Source organism: Thermobia domestica, chromosome 2 (genome assembly GCF_964235325.1).
Source record: "Thermobia domestica chromosome 2, izTheDome1.hap1.1, whole genome shotgun sequence".
NCBI classification, from domain to species: Eukaryota; Metazoa; Arthropoda; class Insecta; order Zygentoma; family Lepismatidae; genus Thermobia; species Thermobia domestica.
The window spans coordinates 168,257,628-168,276,681 of record NC_137455.1 but is presented as its reverse complement, the minus strand read 5'-3'; the positions used below and the strand labels follow the sequence as shown (position 1 = coordinate 168,276,681).

The following is a 19,054-nucleotide window of genomic DNA, read 5'->3' as shown; positions in this document are numbered from 1 at the left end:
ATATTATCTCAATAAAACTAGGCTTGTTTAACAGAAAATGATCGATGTAGCATGAAAATTTGATCTTACACTTCATCTGTACGCTTTCTCTTATAATAACAATATAGTTCTTTCATTATTTTCTAAAACTATGGGTGGAAATATTTTATAATTGTCTTATCGGCTTTTCGGATACAGAATAATTCCCGATCAACACTACATAGACGTAGTAGCTTTTAGTATTGGACCCCCCCTGAAGTTTGGACTCCTCCCCACAAACATTTCAAGGTGCATGCATGTAGGTACACGTCTAATATTAGCAGCAACACTAAAAATTGGAGAGTCTACATAACACAGAAATTATAGTTAAATCTGATTATAACCATAATCCTTGTTGTGCGCAAAGTTTTATAAACTAGATTTCTAACTGTGAAAAACGCCCCACAATTTAATTTTGTTGTCCCAGAATTTTGTAGGTTAGCACAATTATGGCGGTTTTATAGTGTAGACCACCGGAAATTTTCAATGATATTGAATGCAATATGATATGTCCAGCAAATCGTCTTTCTTTGTTTCCTTGAAAATTGTAATTGTTTGGCAAATAACGATGTACAGCAGGGGACACTTCTAAATGGTACACCTTAGTCGTAAATCTCCATATGGCTGTACCATTTAGAAGTGTCCCCCGCTGTACATATATTGAATCGCGTTAAAATAATTTCCCCATTTATTCAACCACAATTTACAAAATATTATGCATGTATGCCTTATATGTCGGCTTTAACACACTACTGAGAGAAAATACATTTATTGAAAAGAGAAAATTGAAAAAGACTAGGAAGATATGAGGTAAACAGGCGGAAATCAATATCAATAAAATCCAGGTCTTATACGTAGTGGCAACACTGATGCTCTTTTTTTCCACTGTCGAGTATCCTTTCCCGTTTTCTGGACTCCTTGATAACACTGGCTGCAATGGAGAGCCCAGATAAGCGGCTGGTGTTGAAAACTTTTAACAAACAACTGCTGGCTTTCGCCTTTGACCTCCATGACCCAGCAGCACCCTCGTCCGTCCAGTCCGACTTGTTCTCCGAGATAAAACCGCAAGCAACGCAAGGAAGCGAAGCTCCACTCGTATCACATAGAAATACATATACGTATATGTTTTGGGCAGGAAGTGTACGTTTCACATTTTACACACAAAGCCACATATTCTCAAACATATCGTTCCTTTTTCCTTCAACGTTATATGGGTACAAATGTTTATCTGATTCATGCTGGATATCACACGCACTCACTGTACTGTATCATCATACTTATGGAAGAATGGCCAAAGAGAAAAGAATTATATGTATTTTAGAATTTAACTTAGGATTATGTCTAATAGAACAAGGATAGTAACACGTAAAATAATACATTAACAATCCTACGAAATTCGTTATGTTAAACATAAGACAGCTAATTATTTTAGCACGGAATAATACTTCTTCGCATTCTTGACATAACGTAAAGTCTGACATTTTGGATTTTAAGTTATAAGCTTGAGATACTTGCTACAGAGATCTTATGGATCAAATTATGCTTCAAGCCAAGTCAATGTTAGATGTTGTCTTTCTATGTAGTACCGCTCGTAGATGTCAAGAAGATAAATATTCATTCTATTTCAAGATAGAGTACGTTGTAGGGCTAACTCTTAGAAGCTCTAATGTTCTTTTTAGATTACATGTACTCATTTCTGTAATCATAAACAAAATATTAAATTATTGTAGACAGTATGTGTAATTTTGATTTATGATTTTATGTTAGAAAGAATGAGTACTCCTTCAATAAATAAAATAAAAAGATCACTTTACCTTGTTAGACCTGATGCCTGTAGTGTTTATTCATAGACGTACATTAATTGATAATTATTCTGAGTTTTGGCTATAAAGTAACTTTAAAAGACTTTCTTTTTCGAATATACTCAACAGCTCACATGTTTCCTCGCTTCTCATTATCTCTCCAGACTTTGTACTATTGTCTAAATTTCTTAGTCTTTTCACAAATTTCATATTTGAACTTCTCTATACGCCTTATGTGTATTTTTCATAAAATGCTGTGACTTTGAGGACCTATCCTCTCCAAGAGCTTGGCCGCAATACTTCAAGGGTTTAGGGTTTAAGGTTTAGATTTCTGGGCTTTTAGCATCGATGGCCATGTTAGCCCCTCACGTTTGAGGAATGGCGTTCCTCAGAGAGCACACGGGGAAAGGGAAGGAAGAAGGGATTGGGGAAGGAAGGAAGCAGCCTGAGACCTATATGTTAGGCACCACCCCGGTTTGCCTGGTGTGAATGAGGAAAACCCAGGAAAACCTCATTCAAAATGGCTGCCCGGAAGAATTTTTTTTTACACTTTTTCGGCCAAGTGCACCCGCCGAGCAATACCTCAAGTTTACAATACTCCTCCAATTTGTTTTCCCATATTTACCATTCTTTCCCATAAATTTACATTCTCTCCTTGGTAAAATGATTTGTAAGCATCCATGAGAAAAAAAAGAGCATGTGAACCTAAACATGTCTAGAAATGAATAATTTAGTTGAGAAAATACATTTCTCTCAAAGTAATACTTAAAGACATTGTCTTAATAATAACTAATACAAGACTGAAGCATAACAAAAAGGTCTAAATATTCTACCGTCTTTATAGTTTCTTGTCTAATATTTCTTTAACAACTTAAAATCTAAGGAAAGAATGCAACCCACAACATGTATACAAGGCAATGCGACAACAACAGATATAAAGTACAGTAACTGTCAGTAGCAAATTGTCAGCCAATATACGTAATTTTCAAGCAACGAACAAAGCAACGAATACATATAGGCTACATAGACAGAGTCTGTATATTCACTTATTGTATCCATTTGTATTTTCTCCTTGTTTAATTTCCACGAAGCATACTGTTTATTTCACAGAAAGCTTAATATCCATTTAGCAATTGTCTTCCCTTCCCCCCATCCTACATCTCTTTAATTGATTTCGATTCATGAAGAAAAATGTTGTTCTCTCTACCACCAGTCTTTCACTTCATTTCCCACCAATGGAGAAACCATTTCAGGGTTGGTGTTCCATCGCAGAGACCAAATAGGTGCAGCGGAGACATTTATGTATACATACTGTTTATAATACTACACAAAAAGAAAGAAACGAATCACAATACAAATAATTTTGTCCGTTGTTCGTCTCTACGGATGGAAATTGAAGTAGCATCAAAATAAAGAAAGATAGATAGAAACATAAACGGTGCGAAAGAGCGAGAAATATATATATTTATTTTCATGACCAAAATCCTTGTTTCTCGTATATGCGCACCCGTTTGTCGAGAAAGTGGCTATTATAGAGGGGTTCTCTCAGCAGCAGGAAGAGAAAAGCAGAGGGAGAGAGGAGAAAATGCAGCTCATTCGCACACAAAGAGATCTAAATGGGCGTTAATTGGTAGAGGAATCCTTCTGTTGATTGTTCCGCTTTCTACTCATTCATTCTCTCATTCTCAAAATCTATTTCTTCTCGTTCCACCTCTTTTTCTCGCATCCTGTAATCTTGTCTCTGCCGTGTTTTACGAAATTACTTAACGAGATACTCCTGTGTCTAACTTGCCATAAAACTCTTGTCTTTTGAGTATATGTAAATTTTTTTTTTTTTCATTCAATTACCCAAACGAAGGAGAAATCGATGATTTTAAAGAAAGTAAATCACAGCCTAGATAATGGGTTGATTAGAATAACTTGACGTTATTTTTATTTAAATAAGTTGAGCTATCTATAATTTAAGCAGTTAAAAGGTTAATCACCGTAGAAACAAATGACTCGTCATTGGACAATGTTCTGTTTGATATAAACCATTGGAAGATGACTTGGTATTGGTTGATCTGGTCTTAGTCTACTCAAAAATCTTTCTCATCGTCTTTCCATTTGGTAGCTATATTATACGATTCTATATCTCATAATCTACATGGCGTTTAGAAACTGCTGAGCACATACGATGCTGTGAATTACGCAACTTTCTTCCACTCTCATTTTATAGTCCTTTTGCACTAAATATTCTCTGTAAAACCTTCTTTTCTAAGCCCTCTACCTTTTCATCTTTGCTACTTTACCAAACAACTGACACATTTTGTTTATAAAATAAATTTTATGACATACGAAGATTATATTAATAAAATGCAACAATTTCGTTTAAGGCCATGCCCATAATACAGTATATTATTATTTTCATTTGATTCTACTGATAAAATGTGTGTGTAGATCATCAAATTACACAAGAGTGAACAATTAAGGTTTTGTTTCTCGGCGTGGGCTCTAAGCTTGAGTTTGATATGCAGAAACTCCGCTTCCTAGTTTTTTGCCCTACCATGTAATGATTCTATTACAACACAGTGACAAATTTGTAATTCTTTGCGAATTTTCATTAATCCACTTCGCAACTCTACACCGGAATTTACAGGAATTAATATATACTACTATTAGCAAAAAAAAGTTATAATCATTTAGTCTCACTGAAATATCTAACTGACAAATGTTTGCGACATTATTAAATAGTAGTATACACTAACTACTAACTTTTGGTACTACCATACATGTCCGTGTAATATCTGTGTTCACGTAACGTAGGGAAAAGTGGGGTAGAACCGGGTAGTCGGATTCAAGCTGGGTACCCCTATGTAAGGGAAATGAATGTTCTTTCCCAACTCTTTGCCCCAGGTAAGTGAACTCGGTACCGTTACTGGCAAAAAGCAGCAGTCATTGCAGCTATTGCAAAAGATCAGTTGCATTGTTTCAATGATGCTCTTTGGTGTTTTCTTGCATTTGCATTTTGAGTTTTGTACGTTAGATTTTTAAGTTTTCTTCAACGTCTGTTACAGAGAATAAACAGGTAAATAGTATCATTCATACAGCATGTAATAAGGATTATTTTGATACTAAGTAACTGTACTTAGTCCTTAGCTAGATGTGATGCCTCCATACTTTTCTAACAAGACAAGTGGAATGAACCGGGTAGCTATGATGAGGCAGGACCTAGCAGTACCCGATTGTAACCCACTATAGTGATCACACTGAGTCGTGAAGCTTGACCTAAATCTACCAATTTCAGCATGCAATAGAACACGAGAGTGTTGTCGTGGTCGTCAACCCCATCCATGAAATATTGTCCGTGTCGTCTCTCGTGCTACAAGGAGAACATCTCCCGAGGATACAGTGTTGTTGGATTGCCGCTAAGTTTCGTTCTGTATATTTTATTGTTATTGTTGTTGTAGTTGTTTTATATTTTTGCTATTATTGTTGTTACCGTTTAATTCAAATAGTTGTTAACGTTTGTGTTCTTAGTTCTTTATTTATTTTATTTATTTATTTATTTATTTATTTATTGTCGCTTGTTCGCAATGCCTTCTAAGCTTGTCAACATTGTTAGTGTAATTCTGCTGTTTCACTTTTTTCAAGTGTACGTTCGGGAGATAGCTTCACGAATCGTGCCGAATTCTTCCGATGCATAACATGTGAGGTAAAGCAGTTCTAGATTTGTGTAGAGTCCAGGCTTCATGAGTCCTCGCGGTCACTGTAGTTTTGAATATGTCTAGAAATTGCAAACGGAAGTCAGGCTGATAATCACGGAGTCAAGAAAATATGAAACAAACCCACACAATTGTTTCTCTTGTGGATTTTACCATTAAACATCAACATTTGTTTATGTAGACAATCGAACAATCTAACTTGAGTTAATCTGACATTCATTCATACACAACAACAAACAACTGGAAGTTTCATGGGGACTGATAGTGGTTGCGTTGGAGCTAATAGCAGGACTGATTTAGACAACAACCCAAAGGTACGTTAATTCAAGACAAATGAAATTGTTCATTTTTACATTAAGACTTATGTGTGTGTCCGATTTTACCTCACGGCTGAAATAAAACACCTGGTTTGACTTTTTTTACTTATATCACTTACTAGCCAAAATGCCTATTGTTCTCACCGGGAAGAAATTTACGAGAATCCCCTTCATCCTTAAAATATTTATTTCAGTGAAAGTGAATGAGAGAAATACAGAAGAAACTACTTTTTGTGTAACTACTCAAACATCCTACCCTCATAGGATACGTCCTTAATCAAGTTGATATAATTAAAAAGTTAGCTTTGAATGGATACCAATTACATTTCAAACAGGTCAGACCCTGAAAACCTATGAATTCGACACAAATTTGAGTCATTTTTGAGATTTTGTTATTCATGAACGTGGAGGTATGAACGTGGATTTAAACAGCATTAGAAGGTTCAATATTCATTTCAGCGACCCCGAAAACTATGGATTCAACACTAATTTTGATAATTTTCAATTCTTTTTACGTATCACAATTTCATTCTATGGATGCTAATGAGCTCTTAAATCGAACTTAAACAGCATCAGCATCACTATTTATCTAAACGATTCCAAAAATTATGAATTCGACGCTAATATCGGTCGTTTTCGATCATATTATATGACTTCCCCTCCTCCTAGGAGTACTAGGGGCTCTTATCTAACTGGGAGCTGATCCTGGACCTAAAGGGCACCAAAAATGCAACTAATTAACTTAGCAGTAACGAGAAAATTAACTTAGGGTAGTGGATTCGACTCTAATATCAGTCATTTTCAATTATTTTAACATAGTCATCCGTAAAGAGTACTAACGAATTTAGATTTCAAAGGCATCAAAAATGTCATTGTTCATCTCAGAGACTCTGAAAACTATGGACTGGACGATAATATCAGCTGGTTTTGATCTATCTTATGTCACTCACTCCTACTCCCCTCTAAATTTTAATTTACCTTAGCCGCAGGAAAAAATGACAACATTTCGCATAACAGATAAGGAAGACATTTTGTCACCACCCCACTTTATTTTAAAGACAAGTCTGACTCGTTGTGCAAGTATTACAATCCTTCTACTTCCTCCACAGATTCTAAGCTGTGATTTACCTGTCCAAATTTGAGGATGGATCCTCTATAGCTCCTTCACATTGAGGATCGTATTCGTGAAGCTATGAGAATAGTTACAACACACTCCATAAAAACATGAACATGCGAAGTAAAATTGATACAGTGTAATTTTTAAACTAAGATTCATAGAATATATTAAAACTATAAGGCCAAGTGGGTAGCTACAAGGCAATTTAAAGTTCAAGGAAAAAAATATGTAATAGATATTGTTTTCGGAACTTGAAATTTGCATTGAAAAAAAATGACCGAACATCAGAAACGTTTGTGATTAGTAGTGTTTGTGTCAATTATTTATCGTACTATTTAACGAGAGTTATTTTCAGTGGTTAACCCGTTATTTTGTCCAAATGATAACTGGATTAAATGAAATGAAATTGCATGTTTAATATCCAACAGCTATGCCTTAAGTTAAAGGAGACTGTTGATTGCTAATAAAAATGAATGTTTATGAAAGAATCGATGAGAAGAGAATGTGAAAAGAAACATGAGAACATCGAGAAAAGTCATGAACACAATGTTGTCCACCACAAACTCCCATGAAATGGGATCGAACTGTGACTCTTTCGCGTCAGAAGTGGTTACTTTACCAGAGCCGCCGTGGTCAGCACCTATTTAATACAACTTGATATATGATATAATATTTAGATAAATAAACAAAACATTCCACTAATACAATAAGGTTTATCAATTAGCTTCCATTTACAAACAATATTACATTTACGAAGAATTTGCGAATATCAAGAATAGTTTAATATATTCATATTCATTACGGGAAATACTTTCAGTATTTGCTATGAGGGACATTATATCATAAGTTATTATTTTACATATAATATTTGCAGTATATTTCTTATAAATAAATTAAATACTGGTAACACATGTATGCAATATTCAATGTAAAAATGCAACCAAACATTGTACTAATATTCTAATACTTACAATAAAACAAAACAGGAATATAAATGTGTGCTATATATGTTTTACTTCTATTATATTAACGTACATGCATGAAATATTATTGGAAGCAATAGACATAAACATACAAAATTTCCATTGTTCTATCTTGTGACCCTTCCTGTCACCACAATTGTCTATTATAGAATAGTAGGATAATAAGAAAATACAAGAAACAATATAGGATTGTACCTAGGTACATACAATAATACAAGCATATATGCTTTAGGTGTAGTTGTGATATCTATAATACCAAATTTAAGCCAGAGTGAGATAACAAGCCGCGATTCATTAAAACCAATATGATGATCCAATTATTGAAGTGAACAGTAAAAGTAAGCCTCATTATATGGTATTTTATCAATACCTTTAGTGTCGTTGGATTAATTTGAGTACAGTTTCCCGTAAGTTCCGTATAATTACACTCTAATGCTTCAATTATACGCGACTTTTATCTGACCCGGTATTTCCAAATATTTAGATAGTAATTAGACAGAGTGACATGTAAGTAGAGTAGTTGGTAAGTTCTCTGCCTACTATTGGACAAGGGTCCGATTCTATGTAAATATTGGCGAGAATTTCTTCTCCTTGTACTCTTGTTCGAATGTGGTTCAGGAGTTTACCCTGGGTACTTACCTGGGCCATGTTGGGAGAATAATGATGGTCGGAGCGTGGTACTGATTTATCATCACGTAGCTATGAAAAGGATGGACTGATCCACTGGCAACTTGGCAATTACCCGGTAAGTTCTTTCGTTTATGCAGCCGCCCAACAAATATTTAGTAAAGAAAATCAACTCAATGAATGTTCTTGTAATATTTTTTTCTGGAAAATACTCAATACAATTCGCGTATCTTGTGAATCGTTGAATAACTTTTAACCTGAGGTAAAAACTTTTCAAGGAACGTCTAAAATTAGTTAACCTCAAGTTATGGCTATATTTGCCGGAGTACCACGGTCGTTTTCTATAAGCAAACTTAAACAGCACTTTTGACGGAAGTATCTTTATTTCAAAACCGAGTCCTATGTTATAGCTAAAATCATGGTTATATACATAATAAAAGACATGTCTATAGCAACGGAGATTTGTATTAAATGCCATAATACAGAGCTAGCTCAATTGGCTCAGTTGAGCTCAATAAATGAGAGAAAGCTTGTGTGAGTGCGAATGGTATAACGCGATAGCGAGCCAGAGCGTGATTTCCAATATGGCTAATGAGCGCAAGATCGAACAGGCATAAGTCTCATTAAATATAGGAAGTCCGAGCTTGATCACATGTCTGAGGTTGCGCTAGCCTCCCTGAACTAACTGAGAAGAACCATTTATGGAGAGTTATCTTGCGCTTTTATCGAGCCCGAGTAAACTTGGATCGCAAAATGGCCATCTCTGGGAAAACTTGGGTTGGGAAAGGTGAATAAATGCAATACAATCATGAATGCGTTTGATAAACACAGGAAGAGAGACCCTATGACAAAGGTTTGTTTCTGTAGTATTAAGTTATGTGTTCTGAAATCATGGAAAGATTATTATGTGGCTGGTTACGTACTTTGGCAGAGAGCGGATTATACTTTTGTTTCGGTGCAATATTTTAAAACCTAGTTTCTTCTATTTTTCAACATGAATTATATACATATTTCTTTATTTTCAGAGAATTATTTTGTTTTTACTTCAAAAAATATAAATGTTCACCTCGCATTTCCTCTTCCCCCTTTGAGCTCTTGTTAATTTTTTTTCTTTTTTTTCAGAAGTCACAACACCTATAACTTTGTAATACTATATGATGTTTTTTTTTTTAAAAAAAAAAGAATGTTTTATATACTCTTAGTTTTTTGTTGTTACTGAGATTTACAATGACAATATAAGTGACACATTTTTTTATTTTATTTAAAAGAAAAACAAGTTTCCATTCTCTCCCCGAGCCCGTTCCTTCCTGTCGCTATGTGTTGTGTTTCTTCTCCCCGATGCATGCGACAGTCGATCCCAATTGTCGTATGTTATTCTTGTTGTTGTGGTAGTTGTAGTAGTAAAAATACACGTTTGTGTGTGTGTGAGAGAGAGAGAGCTGGGCTAAACTAGAGTTTCATTTGTGTGTCACGGATGAGGCAGGCTATATAACGGATCCAGAAATGTGCCTTGCGTGTTGAAGTAGTAAAATTCTTCTCGTTTCTTTTCTCTCTAACTCCTAATACTTCCTTTCTTCATTTTCTTCTTATCCAGTAACTTACGAAAAGAAACAAAGAAATGAACTTTCTTTATATAGGTATATAAGAATGTAGCAATTTTTCTAACTGAAGGCACAATTCTTCTAAAAGGAATAAAATGAGAGAGAGAGAAAAAGCTGATAAGTATCCTTCCTACGTTCTACGCCGCAGTATATAATAACTTAGAGGAAAAAAGAACTGTTAGAAACAGGTAACACACTCACACACACTTTGGATGTCTACAGAAACCAATTCAGTGTAGCATTAAACATCTTAAAAACTCTAAAAATTTCTTCGTGTGTACATCCAACGGAACATTATGCAGACCAGAACCCACACGCATATCTGGGTATTGTGTCGTATCGTACTGGCTATAAATCCCTTTGTTTTACCTTGATAGGCTTGAGTTTCCTACCTCCTCATTCTTAGCAACTCATTTCTTCAAACGGGAGCACGATGGTTCAGTGGTAGAGCGCTTATCTTTGGTGCGTGGGGTCCCTAGTTCGATATCTGTTCAAGTAAGTTTGTGGTTGTCCGTTGCAAAATGCACTTGATACCTTCTTCACTTCACGGCCCACCAAGTTCTACCGCGATGGAATCTATGGCCTTCCAGAACGTTGGCTGAAAGTCGTCAATGCTGATAGGGACTATTTTTGATCTTCCAGATACGTGTTAGGTGACATATCAATGTTCGAAGGTGGTGGGTGAAAAAGCGACAGAACACTCTCGGTTATCTTTATATAAGGATGTATGTGTGTAGGTATGTTCCACACCTACACACATAACTCTGGAACGCCTCTGGCTATTTTAACCAAGCTTGGTATACGCATTACTTGCAATCTGAAAAAGAGTACCGTTAGCGTAAGGCCCCTTAGCCCACCTAGCTAAGAGGAAGGGGAAGAGATATAAAAGTGATCGAAAACGACCGATATTATTGTCAAATACATAGTTTTCGGGGTCCATGAACTGATTGGTGATAGACTCAATGTTCTTTAAGGTCAGATCCAGCCCCTATTGATAGTAGGACCCTCTTGTACACGTGGCGGTAGTGGGAGGGGGTAGACATACAAAAATGATCAAAATGACCGATATTTGTGTTGAATACACAGTTTTCGTCGTAGCTGAGATCACGACATTTCCAATGTCGTTTAAATCCAAATCCAGCCCGTATTAGTACTCCTGAGGTAGGTGACGTAAATATAATTGAAAATGTATGATATTAATGTTCCATAGTTTTCTAGATCACTTTAGATGTTATTATGTTCAAGTTCAGCTCCCATTACTATCCGGCGGGAGGTGAAATTATGACACGGAAAAATAATTAACAATGACCAATATTAGTGTCGAATCGAGAATTTTGGGAGTTGCTGAAATGCTGAAGTGAATAGTGAAGCTTCTAATGCCGTTTAAGTACAAGTTCATCACCAAATTCAGAGGATGGTGTGGAAGGGATGGAAAATATAATGTGAAAAATAATATATTTATATCGAATTCATAGTTTTTAGGGTTGGTATAACGTCTGATCCATTGAAATAACTTTTGGCAGATTTTTAGTACCTATTTCAAGTTGAGTATTTTAATTATATCAATGTGATTAAAGGTATATTCAATAAGGGTAGAAAATTATAATATCTTTGACAGACGTAGAGTATCTTCTGTACTTTTAGCATTACACTTTGAAATAAATATTCTAAGAAGGAAGGGGATTCAAATACTTCTCATAAACGTATTCTCTCCGTGCGAAAAACGAGCATTTTAGCTAATTATGTATAAATTTAATACCGGTATTTCCTAAATTAAATGTAATTATTGGCCCAACCGGCATAAGCGTGGTATGGAAAACTGGAAGATTTCATATATATATATATATATATATATATATGTCGTCCAGTTCCAAAACAGCTTTTGTACATTTACAGCAAATCCAAGAAAACTTTCTTTAAAAATGTAGGATCTGAATGTTTTGTAAAACTAGGAATACTTCAATGTATTCATGTGAAAAACTTGGACATTCTCAAATTTTTCCAGTTCTACAAAACGAATCGATCCTGTTAAAGTTTGTCTCGGTTTTCTGGGATTGGACATAAATGGACAAGATCCGTGTTGGAACTGGACGACCCATATTATATATATATATATATATATATATATATATATATATATATATATATATATATATGTGTGTGTGTGTGTGTGTGTGTGTGTGTGTGTGTGTAACTAAATTTAATTATAACGATGTATCATTTCAATATATTTGAAGAATAAATCAGTAAAAGGAAACCAATAAAGAATTCCAGTTCACTTCGAAGAAAAGAGAAAAATTATGCCCCATGTAAGGCAATGGGCCAAAATAAAAGATATTCGACGCAGGCATACAATATTGTTAACATTAATATTTTAACATATTTGTTGGTTTACATTTCTTGTCCTCATTTGCTAGTAGAGATTTTATATCCGAGGGTATGGCATTACCTCTGTCCATGGGGTTACCATTTTTTTTTACGAATATATATAGTTCAAAAGTTACAACTACTTCCTGCATATCTCAATAGTCTCAACCAATATATTGCCCGAGCGTAAAATTAAATCCTTTGTTTATTGCATTCTTTTCAAAATACGAACTAAATATTTTTTCTATCAAAAAGAAAGGAAAGAAAAAGGTGCAAAAATGTTAAATGGTAACCTATTTCACTTTTGCTGTTAAAATACAAAAGAGTCACTGTTATTTCATCAAAGTAAACAAAAGAAACTTGTGAAGAGAAACATACACAAAATGGTGGAAAATATTTCACACGTTCTCAAAATCAAATTGCATTCTGTTTACAATGCATTTAAATTACGGGCTGTCCATTACAGCAGGCAGAATCTAAACTAACACTTGATATTATTGTTTTTTCACTCCCCAACTGGGCTTTAACAAATATTTTAGAACTCATACAAGTTCAAACAACTCATTTTAACCATACATACAAATAAAACAATGATTTTCATTTTATTTGTTCAATACCGGTACTTAATTATAAGTGTACTTTATGTGTTAACCAATATCATTCATACTGCAAAGTTGTAACGAATAGTTTAACAGAAAAACGAATTAATGAAATTTCTTCATATTGACAGATGACGGACAGTATCCTGTATGCTTAATATGATTATAAATATTAAGCACACTTTTTCACGAAGAAAAGCCATATGAAATGTGTTCCTACACTTTTATCTCTATGGAATTAAACATTTTATAGTTCTAATGGAATTTTAACCACGGTGTTTCGCTTCATAATAAATAACTTCTAGAAGGTAAGTCACATTCTGAAACTTTATTTTTTTAGCTATCTTTTCATGATCCAAAAGTAGTGGATTTACGTAGTACGGGATTATTTGAATACACTTTCGACAATGCATATGTTTGAAAAGACATATATTTCCAACTATTTAGCAGAATTTTTGCTTCATACGTTTTGCGAATGAACAGAAAATTCAAAACATTTCTCTTAGTTCTATGAAGTTCCAAATATCGATAGAAATCCCATTTTTGTTGAAAAATTTGTCTCACTTTAAAAACACATCAAATTAGAACTTTCGCCAAATACTTAATTAATGATTTTGAATTAAATCTCTTTTATTTGTTTTTCACTAGCAGAATGACTGTTCTTCGCACGGTGAGAATAGTTTCATTTTGAAAATGGAAGCCTGAATTTGAATTTAAATTGCATTGGAAGTTTCACTATTCATCTCAGCGCCCCCAGAAACTATGGATTCGACACTAATATTGGTCATTTCTGATTATTTATACATACATATTATAATCATAATATGTATGCATAAATAATAAGAAATGGCAGGTATTAGTGTCGAATCCATAGTTTCTGGGGGCGATAAAAGTGGGATTTTTATCTCTCTCTCTCTCTCTCTCTCTCTCTCTATATATATATATATATATATATATATATATATATATATATATATATATATATATATATATATATATATCCATTCTCCAAGTTCAGGGCAGAATTTACATTTAACCATTTAACCGGCATCGGAAATGTCACTGTTCATCTCAGCGACCCCGAAAACTATGAATTTGGCACTAATATCAGTAATTTCCGATTATTTTCAATATCCCCCCTGCTTTAAGTTGCAACGTTAAAGTGAAACGACTAAAACCATCCCAGGCCCGAATCCGATCTATGCCGAAAATTTGATCGAGATCGGTAGGGTAGTTCAAGAGTTAAGTCATAAAGCTGATCGCTTTCATTTTTATTTGTTATATATATATATATATATATATATATATATATATATATATATATATATATATATATATATATATATCTCCCTCCCTTCCCTAAGTTGCACCGCGAAATGAAATGATAAAAACCATACAGATCCGAACTTCTTCTATATGACAAATTTGATCGAGATCAGTCGGGTAAGCATCGACGATCTTCTTCTAACGTTCTGGAAGGCCATGGATTCCATCGTGGCAGAACTTGGTGGACGTGAAGCGAAGAAGCTCTCAAGTGCACATTGCACCTCTACTAGGGGTTTGAACTGGGGTCCTCTAAGGTGATTGTCCAAGGAATGGAACACGTGATAATCGGACGTTGCAATGTTAGGGGAGTATGACGACTGCAATAGTGTTTCCCATCCAAGGTGTAGAATGGTGTCCCGGGTCATCCTAGCCACGTAGGACTTAGCATTGTACTGTAACAGGAAGATTCCTTTGTGATTCAGAAGTGATGGCTCCAGATTGTTAAGTTTTCCTTGAACACGGCTCAACTGCTGACAGTGCACAGTTGCATTGATGCTCTGACTAGCTGGTAGCTGTTCCCAATGCACGATACCGCGAGTTGTCCACTAAACACAGGATGACGACCTTTTCCTGGTGCAGTGCAGGTTCCGATTGTTTTGAAATCGGTTCATGGGATACCAACTAACGATGCCGGCGCCAGGGAGCTTCCTACAGGACTCACTTCTCATCACATGTCAACACTCCGTCCAGAAATAGCTCCTTTCTCAGACGATACACCAAAGAAACACATATATCTGTTCGCGTTGCCTTCTGGCCCGGAATCAAATCATGTGGGACCCATCGACCCAACTTGTAGTGCTTTCCAAGTTGATGGAGGTGCTGCCGAACGGTTTCTCCACTCACACGGAATTGCAGTGCCAGTTTCTCACATGACTGGCCACTGTTCGCCCCAATTGCTGCCTGAAGATCTTCATTTTGAATGTGTGTTGTCCTTTTGGCACGTGGTGCGTCTTCGAATGTTTCGTCACCGACCTTAAACTTGTAAAAAACCACTTCTGCATTTTCTGCGTAGTCACAACACCCTTACTAATGGCCTGGAATATCTTCCGCCTGCTGTAGCAGCATTTGAACCAGTTTGAACTCGTACAGAATACACGTCCTTATATATAGGCTCTGTTGAAGTCTCACATTCACTCTGACCTTACGCAAGTTCACGGTGTAACAGAACTGCCACAACCAGCTAGTATGTTGGATATAATCACACCAACAACTGAACTTCGCTTTATCTCCATTCGCATTCAACTCACGGTGTGAAGGCCAATGAAACAGACATCCAAAAAAAAAACGACAGAAATTTCTTGGTTACCTTTATATATACAGATGGTGATAAAAAAATGGAAACACCTAAACGAAATTGCAACTTACCAGATTAATATGGTGTCGGGCCACCTTTCGCCTTCAGAACAGCCTTGATGCGACGTGGGATGGAGGCATAGAGGTCGTGAATGGTAGCAAGTGGAATTTTACACCATTCCTCGTGCAGGGCATCGGCCAGTTCTGTGAGAGAGGACGGAGGTGGAAATCGTCGCCGTAGTCGTGTTTCCAAGACGGACCACAGATGTTCAATTATGTTGAGATCTGGAGATTGGGCAGGCCAGGGGAGGAGTTGAACTTCATCCCGATGTTCCTTAAACCACGCTGCAACAACGCCAGCTGTGTGAATGGGTGCATTATCATCCAGGAAGATGGCGTCATTGTCCGGAAATAACATCCGGACCATAGGATGCAAGTGGTCTCCTAAAATTGCGACATAATCGTTGGCAGTGATTCGTCCTCTAAGTGTGACCACAGGATCCAATGAAAACCATGATATGGCGGCCCACAGCATCACCGAGCCGCCGCTATGTTTCACAGTTGGGCGGAGACACTGCAGATCATAAGCTTCTTTGGGCGTTCTCCACACATAAACACGGCCCGTGGTTGGGAATAGGGTGAAGGATGACTCATCCGACCATATCACACGTTTTCAGTCCTCAACGGTCCAAGTTGCATGGTCCCGGCACCATTTGCGGCGTGCGAAAGCGTTATGGTCCCTGATGAGCGGTTTGGCCCGTGCAACACGACCCCGTAAGTTCATGTCATGTAATTCGCGGCGGACTGTGATTGTAGAAACAGGGTGGTGGAGGTGCTGATTGAGTTCCTCCGTCACTTGCTCCGCAGTGGCACGACGGTTCTGCGTGACAATGCGCTTTAATACACGGCGTGACCTGTCACTCATGATTTTCTTCCGCCTACTGTTCCGCTTCCCCGATGTGGTTTTCCCGTGTGTTGTGTAGGCCGTCATCTCCTTCGACACTGTCCCACGCGACACACCTAACAAAGTAGCCACTGCCGTCACACTCACTCCACATAACCGCGCACAAACAATTTGCCCTCTTTGAAAATCTGAAAGGTCTCCCATTGTACACTATCTCCGCCTGCTGCAGCCACTGGACGCTGCTTTTCCACTGCGCCTGACGTAGTATGGAGACCGATCTAACACACCACCACCACCGGTTCGGCGCTGCGGGCGCCACGACACCACTGCCAACCCATACATCTGACGTGTTGTCAACTACAGGTGTTTCCATTTCTCTGATCACCATCTGTATATTGCAGCAGTAGTGGGACATGTTGACATTTGTCCATTAGCTACATGTCGATATCAATACACACACTGGCCTCATTTCGATACCTATCATGCGATCCAACTTCTTTAGTTTCCCCGGTTTCTTTTTAGTCCTCTTGCACAATTTCTACTTGGCCGCAGTTGTTGCATCCTTTTTGTATGGAACCGTGCACATCATGTTGCATCAGTTTGAGGGAATATTATTGATGAATTGGCATTGGCTTTCATATTCTTGATGCTATTCCTTACATTTCCGACGCTTTGAACTCACGTTTACTGAGTATAAGTGCATTTCTGGGCATTTTTCATTACGTGTTTCCACACATGTGAATCATCCTGTTTCATCTGTTGTGCTCTACCGACACTCCGGATATCTTTCTAGAACATTTGAGTACAAATTCGCTACACCTAATACTCAGAACATCACTGTTGGCCAGCATCTGTACCTGGCGATTATGCAACCACACACAATGGGCATAAAGTTGTCCGCCATTTTGTATTTGTTAAAATATCGACTTATTACAAAGGAATTATTGTCATTTGGTAGAAACTTTATCAATTAATATCAATTTAGAACAATTTTCATTTGGCAGATTATCTGGGACTCTCTACGTTCCTTTGGAGAATCCCTTGCGCGTGCATGGAAGGATTGTGAAACATGCATAATTCAACACAGCAGGTATAACTTTTTCAGTTAATTTTTTACCCGCCCTCTTTACGTTGGATAGTTTCCGTACTATTGGCGTCCCAAAGTCGTTTTTCCACGCTTTCGGCAGCTTGTATAGGTCGGAAACTATGTCCGATAGCCGAAAGTTCAAGAGAGATTTTTTTTCTTGTCTCAGTGGCAGGAGTCACCTCCCAAGAATTGTAATGCTTATTTTACAACACCCGATATATTTACATATATAAATTCTTTCATGATCATCTTCTTCAGTCGTTTGCCTATTATTACTCTTAAATCATTAGCTTTATTTCTTTCATTATTACCTGAGTAAAGGATTCTGTAGAGTCGGAATTCGTTACTATTTGCTTTAGAAAAGTTACACATTCCTGTTAAATGTAAGTTGTTTTGAATAATCTCTTCAAACTTGAACTGCCCTCTCTTTACGTTTTATGTTATTTTTAGAACACTTCTTGCTCCTTTCATTCATTGTTTACGTGATAGTGTACTCTTAATCAATAATATCTCCAAGATTCGACACTCCAGACTAATCGGAAGAACATCTTGTCTCCTGAATCTAAAACCTTGCGAATGATCATTGTATGTAGTTGTTTTCCCTCATTTTCACTACAAACTAGGAACATTTGTTACTCAGTTGTATGCCTTGAATTTGTATTTGAAGTGTAAATGAATCGATGGTTACAGAAAGGATCTGACAAGTAAACCTTACGTTTGGGTGAATCGAGTTGCTGACTGAGACACATATGAGAAAGTAGTACTAAATGTGGTCAGTATTTCAGTGAAGTTTTAGGTGCGAAGCTCCAGGGGTTTAGGAGATACAGCTACCAGAACATCACATGAAAGTACAAAATAGTCTTCATACAGTTGGAGATAAAAGCTCTGTAAGACCTCTTGTAACGACAAAAGGTGAATAACAAATATATGGGTACATATTAGGACTAGGGGAAAGTCATATAGTAAGGGTATACCTGACGGCGGCCATCTTGAAATCCGCCATTTTGAATTAAGGTTAAGTTTTTAAAATAGGAATAGGGTCATGTGATACATGATTTAAGGCGCAAATTTAATCAGAAGAACAATGGTGACGTTAATTTTGATTTACGCGCAATTGGTTAAAAGTTACAGGGAAATTAAATATTGTTGTCCTTTACCCCACTTTGTAAATTTTGTGTTAATGATAATAATTAAATAAAAAGCGGGTGGATAAATATTAGGTCTATGGTAAGAGTTGCCTTGATGGCGGCCATGTTCAAATCCGCCATTTTGAATCAGACAAAAGTTTTAAACAAAACGCATAACAGTG

General features: G+C 36.5%; 1 protein-coding gene across 1 annotated transcript in view; it reads right to left on the bottom strand.

Moving 5' to 3' along the window:
- LOC145679251 (lachesin-like) overlaps nucleotides 1–8,589 on the bottom strand; it is a 987,796-nt gene extending 979,207 nt beyond the window's left edge. Inside the window, exons 1-2 of the mRNA XM_081749839.1 lie at nucleotides 8,581–8,589; nucleotides 6,970–7,031 (exon numbers count right to left, since the gene is read on the bottom strand). Coding sequence (XP_081605965.1) covers nucleotides 6,970–7,031; nucleotides 8,581–8,589 — 71 coding nt within the window. The remainder of the gene's footprint in view (nucleotides 1–6,969; nucleotides 7,032–8,580) is intronic.
- Between the last annotated feature and the right edge of the window lie 10,465 nt (nucleotides 8,590–19,054).